The sequence below is a fragment of the Bufo bufo genome, chromosome 7 (assembly GCF_905171765.1).
Source record: "Bufo bufo chromosome 7, aBufBuf1.1, whole genome shotgun sequence".
NCBI classification, from domain to species: Eukaryota; Metazoa; Chordata; class Amphibia; order Anura; family Bufonidae; genus Bufo; species Bufo bufo.
Window position 1 is genome coordinate 171283838 of NC_053395.1, and position 22292 is coordinate 171306129.

Here is a 22292-nt window from a genome sequence, read left to right on the forward strand (position 1 = left end):
ATGCTGGCGGTGATTTCACTCTAGTGGTAGCATGAGACGGAGTCTACAACCCACACAAGTGGCTCAGGTAGTGCAGCTTATCCAGGATGGCACATCAATGCGAGCTGTGGCAAGAAGGTTTGCTGTGTCTGTCAGCATAGTGTCCAGAGCATGGAGGCGCTACCAGGAGACAGGCCAGTACATCAGGAGACGTGGAGGAGGCCGTAGGAGGGCAACAACCCAGCAGCAGGACCGCTACCTCCGCCTTTGTGCAAGGAGGAACAAAAGGAGCACTGCCAGAGCCCTGCAAAATGACCTCCAGCAGGCCACAAATGTGCATGTGTCTGCTCAAACGGTCAGAAACAGACTCCATGAGGGTGATATGAGGGCCCGACATCCACAGGTGGGGGTTGTGCTTACAGCCCAACACCGTGCAGGACGTTTGGCATTTTCCAGAGAACACCAATATTGGCAAATTCGCCACTGGCGCCCTGTGCTCTTCACAGATGAAAGCAGGTTCACACTGAGCACATGTGACAGAGTCTTGAGACGCCGTGGAGAATGTTCTGCTGCCTGCAATATCCTCCAGCATGACCGGTTTGGCATTGGGTCAGTAATGGTGTGGGGTGGCATTTCTTTTGAGGGCCACACAGCCCTCCATGTGCTCGCCAGAGGTAGCCTGACTGCCATTAGGTACCGAGATGAGATCCTCAGACCCCTTGTGAGACCATATGCTGGTGCGGTTGGCCCTGGGTTCCTCCTAATGCAAGACAATGCTAGACCTCATGTGGCTGGAGTGTGTCAGCAGTTCCTGCAAGACGAAGGCATTGATGCTATGGACTGGCCCGCCCGTTCCCCAGACCTGAATCCAATTGAGCACATCTGGGACATCATGTCTCGCTCTATCCACCAACGTCACGTTGCACCACAGACTGTCCAGGAGTTGGCAGATGCTTTAGTCCAGGTCTGGGAGGAGATCCCTCAGGAGACCGTCCGCCACCTCATCAGGAGCATGCACAGGCGTTGTAGGGAGGTCATACAGGCACGTGGAGGCCACACACACTACTGAGCCTCATTTTGACTTGTTTTAAGGACATTACATCATTTTTGGATCAGCCTGTAGTGTGTTTTTCCACTTTAATTGTGAGGGTGACTCCAAATCCAGACCTCCATGGGTTGAAAAAATTGATTTCCATTTTTTTTATTTTTGTGTGATTTTGTTGTCAGCACATTCAACTATGTAAAGAACAAAGTATTTCAGAAGAATATTTAATTAATTCAGATCTAGGATGTGTTATTTTTGTGTTCCCTTTATTTTTTTGAGCAGTGTACAATGTGTACTTAGCTGTCCAATAGATCCTCAATATAGCTCAGCATTGGATCTTCTGCGTGTGGCAGCAGGTAGTGTAAAGTCCTGCTTATGACCGCAGCATGATGTGACGTCCTGCGTATGGCAGCAACCATATGAGCGTCTCACCAACCGACTTAAAGTCGCGCTGAAACGCTCAAAAAAATAATAAGATACCCCTCTGGCCAAACACCTTGAAGTGGATCATGGGGGAGATTTTTCCCAACTTCGATTTATGGGCATTGAGGCCGTTCAGCCACTTGAGAGGAGGTGAATTGGACAAGAAAGTATTGCAGAGAGAAACCTGGTGAATTTTTTTTACTTAAAACAGCCTATCCCAGAGGACTAAATGAACAATTACTTTTTGGTTGTTACATTTGATACTCCATCATTGTGAGGTGGGACCCTGTTTGTGCACTTTCCTCCTATTAATATTTGCCAAGTTTATTACTATCTCCACTTGGCATGGATATATAGAGGGTCAGTATAGCTACTTCATTGTAGGATATACCTGTACTTATATTGGGGTCCACTTAGATCTGTAATTGCTCCCTAGCTCCTGTACAGTGCTTGTAATCTTGTTCATCTGGCCTTTGTCCCCTGCGACACTTTGGTTGTTAATCACGCAATATCTACCATCGAGTCATTTCATATTAACTCCTACTTTATTTCAAGTCATTGTTTTAACTCCGATTGTTGATTGTATTGAGTACCTGCAAATGAAACCTCTTTGCCTTGAGCGCTTATCTAGACTTTAGGTTGCGCTCGGTGCATTCTAAAATACATAGACGGATATGTAGTGGGAGGCGATCTAAGCCCAGTCGCCTCCCACATCCCCGCCTTTGTTCCCGCCTGGCTCTATTACTATGTAAGGGGGCGGTCCTATATCCGGAGGACGCGCTCTCAGGACGGCTCTTGCCGATCATGTGGTGGGTTCAGTCATCTGACTCCTCACGTGATCGACCTTTTGATCGGTCATGTGATACCAGATGGCGGGGTTTTGAGTGTTTCAGTGTGGCTTTACAAGTCGGTTGGTGAGACGCTCATATGGTTGCTGCCATACGCAGGACGTCACATCATGCTGCGGTCATGAGCAGGACTTTACACTACCTGCTGCCACACGCAAAAGATCCACTGCTGAGCCATATTGAGGAACTATTGGACAGCTAAGTACACATTGTATATTGCCTTGTGAATGTTCCAGGGACCCCTGACTGGGTTCCTTGGTATAATAACATTTTTGGAATTGGTCCCCTGAGGATTTGGCGGAAGCCAATGAAACGCATTGGGACAATTGTGTTGATTGGGACAATTGTGTTGATTTTATTTAGGAGTCCCTTCTTCTTGTCTCTGTTTCCATATTACTTGACGAAACTGGGCATCTAGAGGGTCTATTGGGTAGATACAGGGACACATAAGGCTAGCGACCCAGGGGTCTCTTAAATATCTATTCTTCTCTACCCTCTGTCACCTTTATAACACATTTACCGTTTGGTAGCCAGTTGTCGTATCTCCTAGGCTTTAGGCTACATGCTTTTTGAAAAAAAATAATAAAGAAATAATTTTTGATTCATGGGCCCACATCTTCTAACGTAGCTCTAATTAAATGTTAAGTTTTAATTGCGGTTATCCATTTGCGTGAATTGTTATTGGAAATACGGTTAAGGCCTCATGCACACGACCGTTGTGTGCATCCGCGGCCGTTGTTCCGTTTTCCGTTTTTTTTCGCGGACCCATTGACTTTCAATGGGTCTGTGGAAAAATTGGAAAATGCACCGTTTGGCTTCCGCGTCCGTGATCAGTTTTTCCAGTCCGTGAAAAAAATATGACCTGTCCTATTTTTTTCACGGACAACGGTTCACGGACCCATTCAAGTCAATGGGTCCGTGAAAAATCACGGATGCACACAAGATAGTCATCCGCGTCCGTGATCCGTGTCCATTTTTCCTATAATTTTCAATGGAAACTTGACTTAGTTTTTTTTTTCATTTTTCATGTCCGTGGATCTTCCAAAAATCAAGGAAGACCCATGGAAGAAAAAACGGTCACGGAACAACGGAAATCCGTTTTGCGGACAGCAAAAAAAAAACGGTCATGTGCATGAGGCCTAACGCCGAGAATACATAGCTTTGACTACAGCAATTTAGTTGTGTGATTTTCTTCCAGAGTTTATTAGGCAAAAATGACCAACTCCAGATGTCAGCTGTAGGTCTATGAGAATTATGAAATGCACTACAAACATGCATTTGTAAAGGCCTTTTTCTTCAATTACAGTGCATTTTTGGGGTCAGTGATTTAAAAAATAAAAATAAAAAATAAAAACAGCACTGGCTATGGCTCTGATGTCCCCTCATTATCTGGTATTTTTTGTGCCATAGACATCTATAGTTTTTTGCTTTGTTTTTTGTCCTGGCTTGAAAAAAAAAATCTAACTTATGTTTTAGACTAATTCATCATCAATAATTACCTAATATAATGTAAATTTCACATATTTACTGTTCAGTAGTTATAAAAGTAGTTTTCTTCCTCTGCTACCCACTGTGTTCCCTCATAAATAACCATGGCATCGACCTGTAGTTCTGAGCTTTTGTTAGGTCGAGCATGCTCAGTGTGTTGCCATCAGTTTTCTAGCTAAATGTGTTGTGAAATATAAGGCGTGTCAGTGTGCTGCTGATTACAGAGGGGGCGTGACCGGACTGTATATCAGGCAGCCAATCAGTAAACATCAAGGAAAGCTAGGGATTGTGGGGATTGTAGTCTTTGAAGTTTTGTGAGGGAAGATCAGGCGCTATGATACGCTCAGTGTATTACATGCTCACACAGAAGCTAGACAAATGGATTGCAAGGTAAATTGAAGCTCTGGTTATATGTATAGGTATGGGTTCTGGTTGGATCACAGCTTGCAGCCTTAATGCAGTTTTTCAAAAATTAAGTTACTTTACCGGAATACCACTTCAATACTGATGGCCAAAATAGGCCATCAATATCGGATCAGCCGCACCCTTGCCAATCAGCAGTTTCAGAGTAGCTCCAGCGCTGGAAGTTACTGTAGAAACTACACAGCTCCGTCCACTGTGTAGTGGATGGAGCTGGTAACTGCAGCGCTGCTCCAAGTGATGTAAATGGGAGGAGCGCTGCAGTTACAAGCTCCGTCCACCTTGTAATGGATGGAGCGGTTTAGTTGCAGTGATGGAGCTACAACTGATCGGAAGGGTCCTGAGGATAATCCATCAATAGTAAAATCTTGGACAACCCTTTTAAGGTACCATAAACCCTGCCATTTAGTGATACTGTAATTTACCAGCTACATAATATGGGGAAATAATGATATATTTGGATTTTAGGTCTCTTAATAAGTACATAACTCCTCTCTTAGCACTTCCTCTCTTGCCCTACAGAAATGTCGAATAAGCCAGAGCATAAACAGACGATGGCAGAATGCCATCCTCTAGTTCTATAAAGACACGAGGAACATACCTTTGTAGGCATTAACTTTTTGAATCCAGGAGAGTGGATTCACTTTCATCAAAGCATATGGTATGCTGACTACATGCATGCGATTCATCACACTCTGAAATAAGGAAAACACATTAGTTGGGGTAACACCTTTTAGTATGGCAGTGGTATGGTTCATACGTAGTCAGAAAATAAAGGAACTCACGGTGAGCACTGCATGCCATAGACCAGCATCCCTCTTGAAGTCCAAGACATTAATCAATGTTTCAGCTACAATAAAAAAAATATATAATCCTTCTGACAATGTGTTTCTGCTTTTATAGCATCAATAACACCCATGTAATCCCTACAATTGTCACATATGAGAGACATTTATCAAAGTAGGAGGTAAAGGGGTTATCCTGTCATTTATATTGATGACCAATTGTCAGGATAGGTCATCACTATCTGATCGGTAGGGGTCCGACACCTGGCACCCCCAGCGATCAGCTGTTTGAAGAGTTGTTCACTACACTGCCCATACTCTTGTAAGTGCAGTGTAATGACAAGTACTCGCTCCATTCACTTGAATATAGCGAGTACTTGTAATTACACTGTGCTGCCGCTCCACAGGAGACAACACATAGTGGCGTGAAGAGGAAGCAGCACTCACATGGAGCGCCACCTCCTCGTAAAACAGCTGACGATAGGAAATCTATTTACATGGCAGGACAACCCCTTTAGAAAATATGGTTTCAATGCATTTTACCTGTACAATCCATGCAACCAACAAAGATGTTGCAAAGCTGTGGTCAATCATGTCAAAACTGCCATTTTATGTACAAGCTCCTTTACTATGACGTGGAAAGTACTGAATCATCACAGTAATTGGCTTTTGTAAATGGGACAAATCAGTTTACATTGCAAGGCAAATGCATGAAAGCAATGCATTATATGGCAGCCATTTAAATGTAGTCTGACCACTGACGAAGCTGCTCTTACAACGAGTGGAGTTTCAAACACTTGCAGATTTTTTTTAAATTTTAAAAAAATAAAAAAAATCTTTTTTACAGAATTTGCTCTATGATTCACCCTACGCAGTGTAAAAGGATGAAATTCATGATGGAAATCCCAACATTAAATGACAAACTTTGGATTTAAAATCCAGACCAAAATATATATTTTTTTCTATGGCATGAAGATGAGATTTGGCAATGCTGCAATACTTTTTTGAGGGAACACGAACAGTGATGGTCAGTTCGCAGTGTTCACCAGCGAACACATGCGGGCTGCCATCTTTAGTAAGGTAGACTCACCCGTCCGGCGATGCACAGGTAAACCCTTACCTGTGCCTGTGCCAGGAGCCGGTCTGAAATTAAATGCAGTCACCGGGAGCAGGCAGTTCCGAGAACAGCCCAATGAAGGCAACCGGCGGCTGTTCTCGGAACTGCCTGCTCCCAGTGACTGCATTTGATTTCAGACCGGCTCCCGACACAGGTAAGGGCTTACCTGTGCATCGCCGGACGGGTGAGTCTACCTTACTAAAGATGGCAGCCCGCATGTGACACTGCGAACTGACCATCACTGAACAGGAACTTAGATATTAGAAAAAAATGGGTTTACTTTTTCCAGGAACAGAGCCACACTAACTGATGGCAGCCTACATGTTATGCCCACCTGCTTTGTACATGACATAGGACTCTTATGAGTCTCTAGATATCTGACCATAAAATAATGTAACTGCAGCTGTTGGTGTCCTGAAAAAGGAGACTTTTGTATTACTTACCAGTAAAGTCTCTTTCTCGCTCTTCCTTGGGGGACACAGGAAACCATGGGTATAGCTCTGCTCCCTAGGAGGCGTGACACTAAGTGAAAGCTGTAAGCCCCTCCTCCATCAGCTATACCCTTCAGCCTGGAGAAGAGACTGCCAGTTGCGTGTCCAAGTAGTGAAAGATAACCACCAACCGGAAAAAGAACTGTCGAGCCCCAACGGGGGCAACCAAGCCGGAACCACAACTGTAACCCAAATGAAGGGCGGGTGCTGTGTCCCCCAAGGAAGAGCGAGAAAGAGACTTTACTGGTAAGTAATACAAAAGTCTCCTTTTCTCGCCCATATTCCTTGGGGGACACAGGAAACCATGGGACGTTCCAGAGCAGTCCCAGAAGGGAGGGACCAGAAACAAACTCAACCAACACCAGAGGCATCAATCAACTGCCGCCTGCAACACCAGACGGCCTAAAGCAGCGTCAGCCGACGCATGAGTATGCACCCTGTAGAACTTGGTGAAGGTGTGCAAGGAGGACCAAGTGGCCGCCTTGCAAATCTGCTCCGTAGAAGCCCGATTCCTCTGAGCCCAGGAAGCCCCGACCGCTCTAGTGGAGTGAGCGGTAACACCAAGGGGCGGAACCTTGCCCTTGGCGAGATAAGCCTCAGTAACAGCCATCTTGACAAAACGGGCGATAGCAACTTTGGATGCCGCCATCCCTCTGCGCGACCCCTCCGGGACCACAAAGAGCGAGTCAGTATGCCTGAAAGAGCTGGTTACTTCCAGGTAAATCTTGAGCGCCCTGACAACGTCCAGGCGATGAAGCTTCCTCTCCCGCGGGTGGGAAGGGGAAGGACACAAAGAGGGGAGAACGATGTCCTCGTTCAGATGAAAGGCGGAGACCACCTTAGGAAGGAAGGAAGGGACCGGACGAAGAACCACCTTGTCCTGGTGGAACACTAGGAAAGGTTCCAGACAGGAGAGTGCAGCCAATTCGGACACCCTCCGAAGAGAGGTGACGGCTACAAGGAAAATAACCTTGCAGGACAGAAGTCGCAAGGAAACCGTCCGCAGAGGCTCGAAAGGGGAAGCCTGGAGCGCTGAGAGAACCAGGTTCAGGTCCCAGGGCGGTACCGGAGGACGGTACGGGGGAACCGCGTGAGCCACGCCCTGAAGGAAGGTCTTGACAGGACCAAGGGGGGCCAGTGGGCGCTGAAACAAAATGGACAGCGCAGACACCTGACCCTTCAAAGAACTAAGGCCCAGCCCTTGGGCCAGTCCGCTCTGCAGGAAGGACAAAACGGTGGGGAGAGAAAAGCGGAGCGGAGGAATCCCCAGATCGGCACAGAACCCCAAAAAGGTCCTCCAGGTCCTATAATAGATCCTAGAAGAGGACGGCTTACGGGCGCGGATCATGGTGCGGACGACGTCCGCAGAAAAACCCCTACGTGTCAGGACGGTGGTCTCAACAACCACGCCGTCAAACGTAGGGACCCTAAACGCGGGTGGAAGATCGGTCCCTGAGAGAGAAGATCTTCCCTGGCGGGCAGCGGCCAGGGCGCGTCTGCCAGGAGCAGCATGAGGTCGGCATACCAAGACCGGCGGGGCCAGTCCGGAGCGACCAGAATTACCGAGACGCCTTCCGCCACGATCTTCCGAAGGACCTTGGGCAGGAGAGGGATGGGAGGGAATATGTATGGGCGCGCGAAGCCTCGCCAAGGAAGAACGAGGGCGTCGGCTCCGCAAGCTCCCGGATCCCTGGCCCTGGACAGATAGGCGGGGACCTTGTGATTGAATTTTGAGGCCATGAGGTCCACGTCCGGTATGCCCCAACGAAGGCAAATGGCCTCGAATACCTCCGGGTGAAGAGACCACTCGCCAGGGTCGACGGTGGTGCGACTGAGGAAGTCCGCCGCCCAATTGTCCACCCCTGGAATAAAAATTGCAGATAGGGCCGGGACGTGGGCTTCCGCCCAACGGAGAATGCTGGTGACCTCCCGCATTGCTGCAGCGCTGCGAGTGCCCCCCTGGTGGTTTATGTACGCCACAGCCGTGGCGTTGTCCGATTGTACACGAACAGGATGACCCTTCAGCAGATGAGTCCAGTGTCGTAGAGACAGAAGGGCCGCTCTCAGCTCCAGGACATTGATAGAGAGTTTGGACTCCGATGGAGACCAAATGCCCTGGACGGATCGGGGAGGAAACACGCCTCCCCAGCCCAAGAGACTGGCATCGGTTGTAACCACCAACCAGTTGAGTGGCAGAAAAGACCTGCCCAGAAGAGGGGACTGTAACCACCAGCGGAGAGATGACCGCACCGGAGGCGATAGACGGAAGGGATGATCCAGAGACTCCGGCGATTTGTCCCAGGAGGAGATGATCGCCCGTTGGAGAGGGCGGGAGTGAAACTGCGCAAATGGGATCGCCTCGAAGCAGGCAACCATCTGCCCCAAGACCCGCATGCAGAAGCGGAAGGACGGTCGACGGTGGAGAAGGAGACCCCGAACCGCCCCACGGAGGGTCAGACGTTTTTCCGAGGGAAGACGTACCTCCGCCGCTCCTGTGTCTAAAAGCATTCCCAGGAAGACTAGTTGTCTGGAGGGGGGAAGGGAGGACTTGGGGAAGTTGATGACCCAACCGAACCTCGCCAGAGTCTCTAGAGTGAGATCCACGCTGGCAACCGCTTGAGAAAGGGACGGAGCCTTGATGAGGATATCGTCCAAGTACGGTAACAGAAAAACACCCCTGGAACGGAGTAAGGCCAAAACCGGGGCCAGGACCTTGGTGAACACCCGGGGGGCTGTTGCCAGCCCAAAGGGAAGGGCGACAAACTGGAAGTGGAGGTCCCCCACGGCGAATCGGAGGAAGCGATGGTGACACCGGGCTACCGGAACATGGAGGTAGGCATCCTGTATATCGATGGAAGACATGAAATCTCCCTGCTCCAGGGAAGCCACCGCGGAACGGAGGGACTCCATCCGAAACCGTCGAAGGAGGAGAAAACGGTTGAGCTTTTTGAGGTCCAAAATGGGCCGCACCGAACCTCCCTTCTTGGGAACTACAAAGAGGTTCGAGTAGAACCCTTGGAACCTTTCCTCTAATCACCCCCCTGTCCAGTAAGGCTTGAACGGCCGCGGAGAACGCAGCCGCGCTTTTCGGGTCCCGCGGCGGGCGGGAGCGAAAGAACCGATCTGGAGGGAAGGATGCAAATTCGATTTTGTATCCGGAGGACACAATTTCGAGGGCCCAGGCGTCGGAGACGTGAGCCATCCAGACGTCCCTGAAAAGGAGGAGCCGGCCCCCCACCCGGGTGGGTGGGGGCGCGCCTTCAGGCAGAGGACTGCTTTGCTGCGGGTGTGCGGGCAGCCTGCGGCTTGCGCCAGGAGGGCTGGGCCCGAAAAAACGGCTTCCTACGCTTGTCCTGGGGAGGAGCCGAAGCGGCAGCTGTGGTGGGAGCCCCAGAGGCCCTGCGGGAGGACCGAAAACGAGACGCACCAGGGCGTCCGCGGGGGGCGCCCCTGGCTTGGGGTTGAGGAAGATGGGTGCTTTTACCACCCGTGGCCTCCGAAATAAGTTCGTCTAGGCGGACCCCGAAAAGGCGGGAACCCGCAAACGGTAGCCCCGCCAAGGAACGTTTGGAGGCAGCCTCCGCTTTCCAAACCTTCAGCCAGAGCTCCCTCCTGACGGAAACTGCCAGGGCGGAGGAGCGTGCAATAAGGGCTCCCGCATCAAGGGAGGCCTCACAAACAAAATTCCCGGCCCGAATAATAAGCTGGGCCAAGGAACGTAGGTCCTGGATGGGGACGTCCGAGTCCAACTCCTGTTCCAGCTGCGCACCCCAAGCAGAGATTGCTTTCCCTGCCCAAGCAGAGGCAAAAACCGGTCTGAGAGCAGAACCGGAGGCAGCAAAAATGCCCTTGGAAAGGGTCTCCATGCGACGGTCCTCCGCTGACTGAAGAGAGGACCCGTCGGGAACAGGGATGGCAGTGTTCTTTGACAGCCGGGCCACAGGGGGGTCCACCTTGGGTGGGGAAGACCATGTGGCCACGACATCGGCTGGAAAGGGATAGCAAATGTCCAGCTTCTTGGGGTTGACAAAACGGGCGTCCGGGCGAGCCCAAGCCTTAGACACCACAGAGGAGAAATCAGAGTGGATTGGAAAGACTTTTGAGGCCTGCCTGGGTCTGATAAAGGAGACGCTAGCTGCGTCAGAGCTAGGGGGATCATCCTGCACCTTAAAGGTGTCACGAATATCAGAGATGAGTTGACCCATCGCTGAGGCTAGCTTGGACGGCAGGGCCGAGTCCATTTCCAAATCTGAAACCGCCAATTCACCTTCAGAGAGCGAATCCTTTGGAGAGGAGAGGCTCGTCTGGGTGCGCACGCGTGGCGGGGAGAGTGAGGCCTCAGAGGAGGAGGCTCGCTCTACTCTAATACGTTTCTGAGAGTGCCTAGCTCGGGAGGGGTCACTAAGAGAGAGTGAACCCGCTGCAGCGGCAGAAGCAGTGGACCCGGAGGGCGCGACAGTCAGAGAGGCGTCCTGCGGGGTAGGTGGCCTGTCTATTAGGCGGCCCACGACATGAGTGAGGCTTTCCACGGCCTGGGACAGGGATCTAGCCCAGTCAGGCGGGTCAGAGGAAGCAGGGAGCGACACAGCGGGCGACTGAGGCTGCGGTGGAGCTCGGCATGCAGTACAGTGCGGATCAGACTGCCCCCGGGGAAAGGGTTCCCTACAAGCAGTACAGGCATGGTACCAAGGATTGGCGGCTGCAGAAGGGTCTGACATGGTGGAAAAAAGATGTTGCACTTAAAGTGGGAGACCCCAAGAAAAGTGGTGGCACGGAGGGGGGTTAACAGTCCTACCAGACCCGGATGATGCAAGTGGCAGCGGTAAGGGGAACAGACTGAGGAGGCTGTGGAGGAGAGGCAGCAGCACGGAGTGAATGGCTTCAGGATCGCACGGCAGAGAGGATTCCACGCAGCACTGAGAAGTGGAGCCCGATGAAACCGGAAGTAGCGGAGCGCATGTAGGAAGCTCCGCCCCCCTCTGCCGCGCTGAAGAAGAAGCAGAGCCGCGCGCGCGCGCGGCAAAATGATTTTAACCCCCAAGGATGATGAAGTGCCGGCCAAGATGAAATGGCGCCGTTCACGCCAAGTAAGCGGCCCCCGCCGCGCCTGGATGTGGCAGACGGCTTGCTTTTGCCTGCAGCCATCCCCTGAAGGCAGCGTCCCTGCCAAGGACTTGCCCTGATAAACTCCCCTGCCCGGTAACGGTCCCGATATGCCCGGGGGGGGTGGGGGGGGGGGGGGGGGGGGGGGCGCACGATGTAGCAGTGGCCATGGGGGATGTAGCAGTGGCCATGGGAGCCCAGGAAGCCTGTAGCAGCGGTGGGAGGGAGGAAGGGGAGGCTGGAGCAGCCACTCTCACCATACGCTGTCTTCGCCCTCAGTCCATCCAGCGGGGGTCGCCCCTTCAGCTCCTGGCACCGCAGTGGCAGGAAGCCGGGGGAGGGACTTGGCGTGCGGACGACCCTGAGCTGGCGGGACGCAGGGGAGCGAGGCTGCCCTGGTCCACCTTGTCTTCTGTGGGGGAGGCGGCAGTGCGGAATTACCGGCACTGGCGCAACTCAACCCCGGGAGAAACAGAGGGGTCTAATGCGCCTCTGTTGTCCCTGTAGGTAGAAAAAAAAATCGAATTAAAAACAACAAATAACGCAAAAATAAAAAATCATAGGAAAACAACCCTGCATAAGCAGGGGGTGTCTTGCCTCCTTGGACACTAAGCAAAAACTGGCAGTCTCTTCTCCAGGCTGAAGGGTATAGCTGATGGAGGAGGGGCTTACAGCTTTCACTTAGTGTCACGCCTCCTAGGGAGCAGAGCTATACCCATGGTTTCCTGTGTCCCCCAAGGAATATGGGCGAGAAATAAGAACCTCTTAAAGCACCGCAAATTTATGATAATGTAGTTTACAACTGTTATATTAAATGCTGTAACCTAATCTGACCCACCTTCCGAGTAGCCACAGGCTTGTGTTAGAGAATGACAGTGTGCCAACATGGCTGACTGAGACACTGTGACCCCCATAGTGCTGCCTTCCTTGCTGGTCTTGTACTACAGAAAAGAGATATAAGAATGAGTATACAAGTTAGACATTAAAGAACACGCTTTCCTGACTCCATTGGTCTTGCACTCCTGACTAGCCTGTCTGCCCCATAGGCTGATTTAAAATTAGTGCAAGTATAAGGTTGTAGCCTGCTCTCCCTGCATTCATTGGAAGCCTTCTGGTACAGGAGAGGTAAGGTGTAGAGTGGGCTCAGCATGCATGTTGGACCTGCATTCCCTGGATTTTAAGGTGGCCAGTATGGCACATAACAGGTAGCATTTAGTGTTAGATTCCTGTCCTAAAGAGATTGTCTTGACGCTGGTGGACAGGCACAAATAATTTTGTACAAAATGTATTTGCCAAGAATCTCACATTTATAAAATGAGCATAGCATTAGCACCAGAATATAATATATAATGTAGAGTTGTTGCGATACCAAATTTTTGATTCGGTTTCGATACCATGAAAAAGTATTGCGATAATCGATACCATTCGATACCACGCGAAAAAAATAAACAAAAAAAGCCACGTGCATTCCTCATTTTTAAAAATGGCGAATCGCGCAGTTTTTATTTTATTTTTTCTGTTCCGGCATTCACCACCTAGATTTTTTTTTTATATTTTAATAGTTTGGACTTTTCTGACGTGGCGATGTAATATGTTTATTTATATATTTTATATGTGAAATTGGGAAAAGGGGGGTGATTTATACTTCATATTTTAGTGTTTTTTTTTTTTCACTTTTTATTTAATAACTATTTCCCCCCTTAGGGGCTAGAACCTGGGATCTTTCATCCCTTTTCCTATTCACCCTGATAGATCTCTATCAGGGTGAATAGGACTCCACACTGTCCCTGCTGCTCTGTGCTTTGTGCACACAGCATCAGGGATGTTACCATGGCAACCAGGGCTTCTGTAGCGTCCTGGCTGCCATGGTAACCGATCGGAGCCCCAGGCTTACACAGCTGGGGCTCCGATCAGAAGCTGCCACTGCGCCACCAATGAGGGGGAGTGGAGAGGTCCCTGTGGCCACTGCCACCAATGATTTTAATACTGGAGGGTTGAGAGGGGCCGGCGCACTGTGCCACCAATGATTTTAATGGGATGGGGGGATTGAGGGGGGGGGGCACACTGCACCACCAATGATTTTACCCCTTTATACAGGAGGCGGGTACTAGCAGATCAGCGGCAGTTAACTGCCGCTGATCGCAGCTCCCTGTCAGGGGCAGGGTGCCGGCAATGCGATTCTGCTGCCGGCACCCGCCTCCTGTATGTGTTAAAGACTGACTACTGTATATGAGTCCAGACTTTCACTATTAGGCCACACAGAGCGGCGCCCAGCGATGTCTCAGCACTCACCATTTAGTCCTGGGCGCCGCTCCGTTCGCCTGCAGTGCCCCATTACTGTCTCCTCTCCTGCTCCACATGCTGCTGATTACTATCGGAGCGATGGGAGGAGACATCAGCTTCACTAGTGGGCGTTCCTTCTCCCTGGCTGTAGCGCTGTCCAATCGCAGCGCAGGGAAAAGGAACGCCCACTAGTGAAGCTGATGTCTCCTCCCATCGCTCCGATAGTAATCCTATCATTGGTGGCGCAGTGCGCCCGCCCCTCCTCCGCCCCTCTCTTCTCATTGCCGCCCCTCCTCCACCCCCTCTCTTCTCATTGCCGCCCCTCCTCCGCCCCTCTCTTCTCATTGCCGCCCCTCCTCCGCCCCTCTCTTCTCATTGGTGGCAGCGGCAGCAGCACAGGGGGAGGGAGGACAGCTTCCTTCTCCCCGTGCTGCTGAGAGAACATGAGCGCGCCGATAGCAGCGCGCTCATGTTCAGAGATACTAGACTGCGCAGAAGCGCAGCCCAGTATCGAAAAAACGGAAATCCCGGTATCGTATCGATACCGGGACAAAAGTATCGATTGGGTATCGAAATTTCGATACCCGCAACAACCCTAATATAATGATGGCATTATTGTACTTTATTGGTGTTTGCAGAGTGCTGTTGCATTGTTTTTTTGTCTTCCTGTCTAGTGTTGTACAAACTTCTGTATTCAAGTTCAGCGTACAAGGTTTGGGTTATCTAAGAATTCCGTTATGCTTTCCGCTACCACGGACCATAAGTTAGAATCTGTGGTAGCGGAATCCCTAACGGAATTCTTAGATAAAGTGGTTCTATTAATTAAGATAGGACCATGATAGTTGCTGGATGCCAGATGGATGGTCTCCAAGACTGGTGTCCTATCAAGTGGGAGATTATGCCTGGACACCTTAATTTGCAGTGCTTCATCAATTAGTTACAGCGGGCAGATCCATCTTGACCCTCTGCTGCAGTCTGAACACATCTTTATATTGACTACTTGTTTTACATATATCTAGAATGAGGGCCAAGCACTGACTATCAGCATGACTGCAGTGGGGACGTTAAATGGGTACATTCACATCTGCATCATGAAATCCGGCAGGCTGGTCCGGCAGAGAACAGCTTGCTGAATTTCACTGTATCTGGCACTGCTGGATACTGCCGTTCACCGCCGGATCCCCAATGACTATAATGGGATCTGGCCGCTTTCCAGCATAAATGCTGGGTTTCATGGGGACAACTACTGCTGCATGCAGCGGTTTTTGTCTGGCCGACAGTTGCGTTTATGCTAGGATAGCCTACAGAAGCAGGCTGCCGGATTGCCCAACGCTAGTGTGAACGTAAAATAAGCTCTCTTAGGGCAGAGCATTAAACGTCTGTTAGAAATAAGTGTTGGAAGAAGCTGTAGGAACAGAATTTACATTTTAACAGTTTACCTCAATATAAGCGGGATCATTGTTGGCATCTCTGATATGTGGATGCCAATCTTTGGGAGGCTTCATTAAATGCTTTCCATCAATAACAAACCATGCCAGACGAGGCCAACCTGAGATTAAAAAAACTGTGGTTTAAGACAAATCTAATCCTGCCACGTTGATTGATGAATAACCCTTTATGTTTTGTACCATATTACCGTCTTCAGTAATGCCAAGCAATATACTAAGGGTACATTCACACGACCATATGAATGGGTCCACATCCATTCAGCAATTTTGCGGAATGGGTGCAGACCCGTTTATTTCAATGGGGCTGCAAAAAACACGGACAGCATCTGTAGTTCCCTTCTGCAGCCCTACAAAAATATGGAGCATGTCCAATTCTTGTCCGCAACCGCATTTTCTGTATGGCGCCGGACATGCGAGATCCACAAACGGCAATTTGCGGACCGCAAAACACTTACGGTCCTGTGAATGTAGCCTTACTTTGCTCAGAAACCCTAATGTCACAATTCAAAATGACGGACACAAAAGGTATGCCAAGATTTTGATATTGATGGCATATCATCAGGATAAGTCACAAATGACCTGATTAACAGCCCACCAATTATCTGATTAGTGGGGTAGTTGACAGAGCTGGTTACTGCAACGCTGCTCTTATTTAGTTCAGTGGCAGCAGCACTGCAGGTAAAAGCTCCATCAACTACATAACGGACGGAGCTGTGTAGGTCTAGCGTCAATCAAATATTGCTCATTAATATCAAAATCCTGGAATACCTATTAGGTCTATTTTTAAATTACTGCAAGAACACTGTCAGTTGTTGAAACAAATCTGTCATAAATCATGCTGTCAGAGAACAGATATCAAATTATTGGCAATTTACTGTGTTACTAGAACAATTTTAAAAGGGAATGTGACACCAGCGACCTCCCTATACAACTGCATAGACACATAGCTGTGGTTCACCTGATTTCTCTCTTGTTGACTGGAGACTCAGTTCCGACATTATGATACTTTTTGTTAAAATGCAGATTTGGCTTTTGGTGCAATGAGGGTGTCACCATTGCTATTGTTGCACCCAGGCTCCATTCATTTTTGTGGCCAGTCCCTCCATGGCTACTTTGCCACTGCCTGGGCCTGTCAATCAAGGCAGTCAGGGAGGGGCTGGCCACAGAAAGGAATAAAGTTTGGGTGCAACAAGAGCAGTGGTGACGCTCTCATTGCACCAAAGGCGTAATATGCATATTAAGAAAAAGTATAACTTGTGAACGGAGTCTCAGATCAACAAAAGAAATAAGCAGCATTTTAAATAGGGAGGTCACTGGTGCGGATCGCAGCACAGGCCCGGCCAGCACATGGTCATGTTCATGAGCCCTAAGGCTGATATTTTTTTCTCATTCATTTTTATTGAAGTTTTTAAACTGTTTACAAAAATTTGTTCATTTGAGAACACAATAAGTGCATATAGTACATAAACAAAGAAAAGGAATTAATAAAATATAATTAAACATGAGACTGTGTTCATATCTGCACTGCAGATTTTGGTATATTTGAACGAAAAAAATGGTGCTTTACATCAACCTCATGGACCCTGTTAGAAGTCAATGGGGTTCGTTGGCCACCAGTGATGTTTGTTGTGTGACTGATTCCAGTCCAGCACTTTGGCTTCTGGTATAAATGAAAGCCACAATGCTGATGTGAGCAGAGCTTCAACGACCCCTCTCTAGTAGCTATAGCCTGTAATATTATTACGATGTGTTTCTAGAGCGTAATAATATTACAGGCTATAGCTACTAGAGAGGGGTCGTTGATCCAGGGACTTATTCTGATTGCCTGATTAGGGGAATAAAAAATTCCTTCCCGACTCCAAAGTGAGGAAAATTGGCTTCTACCTCACAGGTTTTTTTTTTTTTGCCTTCCTCTGGATCAACTTGCAGGATAACAGGCTGAACTGGATGGACAAATGTATTTTTTCGGCCTTATGTACTATGTTACTATGCTTGCATGTAGGCATCTCTACAGCAAGGGCTGGTGACTTGGGGAATCTGCGTGCTTGGTGATGGTGGAGTTCAAAAAGACAGACCTCTGCCTAATCATATAAATAAAGGGGCAATTATAAGGCAGTGCTGTCTTGCCTAAGAAAGGCATCCCCAACAACCCCCGCCACGAGTAGGTATTTACCTTTAAAAGTCACCACTTCGCCGGTCTGGGCTTTAGGTAGTCCCTTCTGACAAGCGTCTGTTGTAAGAGCTAATGAGATTCCACAACTACCCAGGAGGAAGCCGATCTGCTGACTACCTGCATCCTGCAATACAGCCGCATATATAAGCCTCAGCATACATGAAGGTTACAGCTTTATTGGGAGTTTCTTGTGGTCATGCATTACCTTCCTAGTCAGTGGCACTTCGATGGGCACAGGAATAAGGTCTGAAAGAAGACAGCCATAAAATGCTACCATGAACATCACAGGGTCATTATTGGGAAACACAAGTGCCACCTGCAATATAAATAGCAGTTTGTGAGATTAACATACAATGCCAAACTAAATTCAGCTACACAAAAGCTACTGTGTGCATGGTCGGTAAAGGTACAAGAACATCTTCATATCTGCCTTACATTTATCCTCCATGACCTGGAGCCAGGTCACTTCCATAGCTACCACTTACTCTTTTGTTTAGACCCCTTTTACAAGGCAGTATCTTTGTCAGTATTTGTAAAACCAGGAGTTGATCCAAAACCCATTTTTCTATTATACATCTATCTGTGTAGGTTACACTACACTCCTGAATATGACTTACTAATACTAACGCAAAATACTGACATGTAAAAGGCACCTGTAGGCCTCATGCACACATCCGTATGTACAGTTGTGTTCAAAAGAATAGCAGTGTGTTTAAAAAAGTGAATAAAGCTCAAAATCCTTCTAATAGCTTTTATTTCCATACACACAAATGCATTGGGAACACTACACATTCAATTCCAAATCAAAACATGAAGAAAGATATATCAAATTTGTGTTGTTCCTCTAAAAAAAATTTTTGGAAGAAAAGTGAATATTAGGCTACTTTCACACCTGCGTTCGGGTGTCCGCTTGTGAGCTCCGTTTGAAGGGGCTCACAAGCGGCCCGAACGCATCCGTACTGCCCTAATGCATTCTCAGTGGACGCGGATCCGCTGAGAATGTATCAGTCTGGCAGCGTTCGGGTGTCCGCCTGGCCGTGCGGAGGCGAGCGGATCCGTCCAGACTTACAATGTAAGTCAATGGGGACGGATCCGTTTGAAGATGACACAATATGGCTCAATCTTCAAACGGATCCGCCCCCCAATGACTTTCAATGTAAAGTCTGGACGGATCCGTCTGAAGCTACTTTCACACTTAGAATTTTTTCTACAATATAATGCAGACGGATCCGTTCTGAACGGATCCCAAGTCTGCATTATATGAGCGGATCCGTCTGAGCAGACATCAGACGGACCCGCTCTGAACGGTAGTGTGAAAGTAGCCTTAGACTGTTCAAAAAAATAGCAGTGTTTGTATTCTTCTTTTCAAACTCATACATTCACTATATAAACTGAAAAGTGTTTGAAGATTTTGCTTTCCTTTGAATCACTTTAGTAATATTTAGTTGTATAACCGCTGTTTCTGAGAACTGCTGTACATCTGTGTTGCATGGAGTCAACCAACTTCTGGCCCTGTGAACAGGTATTCCAGCACAGGAGGATTGGACTACATTCCACAGTTCTTCTCTATTTCCTGGTTTTACCTCAGAAACAGCATTTTTGATGTCACCCCACAAGTTTTCTATTGGATTAAGATCCGGGGATTGGGCTGGCCACTCCATAACGTCAATCCTGTTGGTCTGGAACAAAGATGTCGCACGTTTACTGGTGTGTTTGGGGTCGTTGTCTTGTTGAACACCCATTTCAAGGGCATTTCCTCTTCAGCATAAGGCAGCATGACCTCTTCAAGTATTCTGATGTATTCAAACTGATCCATGATCCCTGGTATGCGATGCGTAGTATGAGAAACATCCCCATATCATGATGCTTGCGCCGCCATGCTTCACTATCTTCACAGAGTACTGTGGCCTGAATTCAGTGTTTGGGGGTCGTCTGACAAACTGTCTTCGGCCACTAGACCCAAAAAGTACAATCTTACTTTCATCAGTCCACAAAATGTCTCTTTAGCAAATTGTAACCTCTTCAGCACATGTCTTTTTTTCAACAGTGGGACTTTGCGGGGGCTTCTTGCAGATAGCTTGGCTTCACATAGGCGTCTTCTAATTGTAACAGTACTCACAGGTAACTTTACACCTTCTTTGATCTTCCTGGAGCTGATTGTTGGCTGAGTCCTTGCCATTTGGGCTATTCTTCTATCCATTTTGATTTCTTCCACATCTTTCAGGTTTTGGTTGCCATTTTAAAGCATTTGCGATCATTTTACAGAGCAGCCTATCATTTTCTGCACTTCTTTCTATGTTTCCCCCTCTTCAATCAACTTTTTAATCAAGGTACGCTGCTCTTCTGAACAATGTCTGGAACGACCCATTTTCCTCAGAATTTCAGAGAGAAATGCACTGTAATCAGCATGTACAACATTTGCTGCCTTCCTTCCTTAAATAAGGGCAATAATTACCACCTGTTTTTCCAAGAATGAATGACCTCACTCATTGAACTCCACACTGCTATTATTTTGAACATGCCCCTTTCAATAAGGGATTAAATTACAGAGAATAAGCAGCATGCATGTCATGACTGTTGGGTCTGTTGGATTTCTATTACTCTACTACACCTGCTAGTAAATTTGCCATGTAGAAATATCATTTCTACCAAAAACAGTGATTGATCAGGTTAGTGATGTCTGACTGCTATTATTTTGAACACAACTGCATTTTGCAGTCTGCAAAATGGAGATCTACAAAATACAGATGATGTTTGTGTTGCATCCATTTTTTTTGTGCACCCATTGACTTCAATAGGTCCAGGGTTCGCATTTTGCGGCCAAGGAAAGGACATGTTCTAACTTTTAAGGAACAGACATACGGCTGAAGGAAGCAGAAAGAGATAGAACTTGTCCTATACTTGGCCACAAAACATGAACAATGGAACCACTGAAGTTAACATGTCCGCCCAAAAAAAAAAAAGAAAAAAAGGATGCTACGCGGACGTCACATGGACAGCATCCATATTTTTGCGCATCCACGTTTTGGAGATTGCAAAATATATACCGTTGTGTGCATGAGGCAAATAACTTTCTCAACATGATAAATGCTGATACAAGCTACTTACTAATGTACTGTTATTATCGATATTGCTTTGTTTGCTGGCTGGATTCATTTTTCCATCACATTATACACTGCTCGTTTCCATGGTTACGGACACCTTGCAATCCAGCAGTGGTGGTCGTGTTTTCACACTAGAGAAAAAAGTACCAGCCTATGCGCACTCCCATAGTCGCAGACACCAGAGAGGCTGGTACTTTTTCCTATAGTGTGCAAGCACGGCCAACGCTGATGGATTACAGGGTGGTTATAACCATGGAAACAAGCCGTGTATAATATGATGGAAAAATGAATCCAGCCAGCAAAGGAAGCAATTTGGACAATCACAGTACATTAGTATGTGCCTTGGATTAACTTTCTCTACATGATATATGCATTTGCTGAAGTGAGACAACCCCTTTAAGGATAATATATACATAGGGAGGTGATATGGCCTCTTGTAATTTTTAACCACAGTTTCGGCAGCTTCATTATATGGGCTGTTTTGGCCCAAACATTTTCCAGTATCAAACACTGGCCAGTGACTATGTGTGACCAACATCAAATGTCACTAGCGTAATCAATATTCTTTAGTACCTCTAACACACTGGCTCATTCAATAATCAAAAAGTATAAAAACTTTAGTTTTCTTGTCTAAAGGAGCAGCCAATGTCATTTGGTAACATTTATATTTTAATAGAACATGAGGCGTTCAACATTTTTACATTGCATTCTAATATTTTTAAAGGGGTAGTCCGGGCTACAGATACTGATGACCTATCCTCGGTTATCAATACCAGACTGGTGGGAGTCCAACCGATCAGCTTTTCTACACTGCAGCGGTGGTACAGTGTAAGTACATCTGTTAGTCCCAGTCAAGTGAAAGGGAGAGGAAGCAGTTATTACACGGCTCTGCTGCTACAAGGCTGACAGCGTGCAGGTAAACACTGAAGAGGGCACTGGCAAGGACACCGTGGACCCTTCAAACAGTTGATTGCCAGGGGTGCCGGGAGTCAGACACCAGTGAATCTGATATTGATCTGAAATCCCAGACAACCCCTTTAGGCCTCATGCACACGACCGTTGTGTACACCTGTGGCCGTTGTTCCGTTTTCCGTGATTTTCTGCGGACCCATTGACTTTCAATGGGTCCGTTGAAAACTCGGAAAATGCACCATTTGTCATCCGCCTCCGTGATCCGTGTATCCTGTCCGTCAAAAAAATATGACCCGTCCTATTTTTTTGACGGACAACGGTTCACGGACCCATTCAAGTCAATGGGTCCGTGAAAAAACACGGATGCACACAAGATTGTTATCCGTGTCAGTGATCCGTGGCCGTAGGCTACTTTCATACAGACGGATCCGAAGATCCGTCTGCATAAAAGCTTTTTCAGAGCTGAGTTTTCACTTCGTGAAAACTCAAATCCGACAGTATATTCTAACACAGAGGCGTTCCCATAGTGATGGGGACGCTTCTAGTTAGAATATACCACGAACTGTGTACATGACTGCCCCCTGCTGCCTGGCAGCACCCGATCTCTTACAGGGGGCTGTGATCCGCACAATTAACCCCTCAGGTACCGCACCTGAAGGGGTTACTTGTGCGT

The 22292-nt window shown here is 47.9% G+C and overlaps 1 protein-coding gene across 5 annotated transcripts in view; it reads right to left on the reverse strand.

The window, feature by feature from the left end:
- DIP2A (disco interacting protein 2 homolog A) overlaps nucleotides 1–22292 on the reverse strand; it is a 108888-nt gene that overhangs the window by 16925 nt on the left and 69671 nt on the right. For all 5 annotated transcript variants that reach the window (XM_040441931.1, XM_040441930.1, XM_040441928.1 and 2 more), the window contains 6 exons: nucleotides 17809–17919; nucleotides 17604–17727; nucleotides 15422–15531; nucleotides 12538–12640; nucleotides 4989–5053; nucleotides 4805–4898 (listed from right to left, as the gene is read on the reverse strand). In XM_040441931.1, the coding sequence (XP_040297865.1) occupies nucleotides 4805–4898; nucleotides 4989–5053; nucleotides 12538–12640; nucleotides 15422–15531; nucleotides 17604–17727; nucleotides 17809–17919 (607 nt within the window). The remainder of the gene's footprint in view (nucleotides 1–4804; nucleotides 4899–4988; nucleotides 5054–12537; nucleotides 12641–15421; nucleotides 15532–17603; nucleotides 17728–17808; nucleotides 17920–22292) is intronic.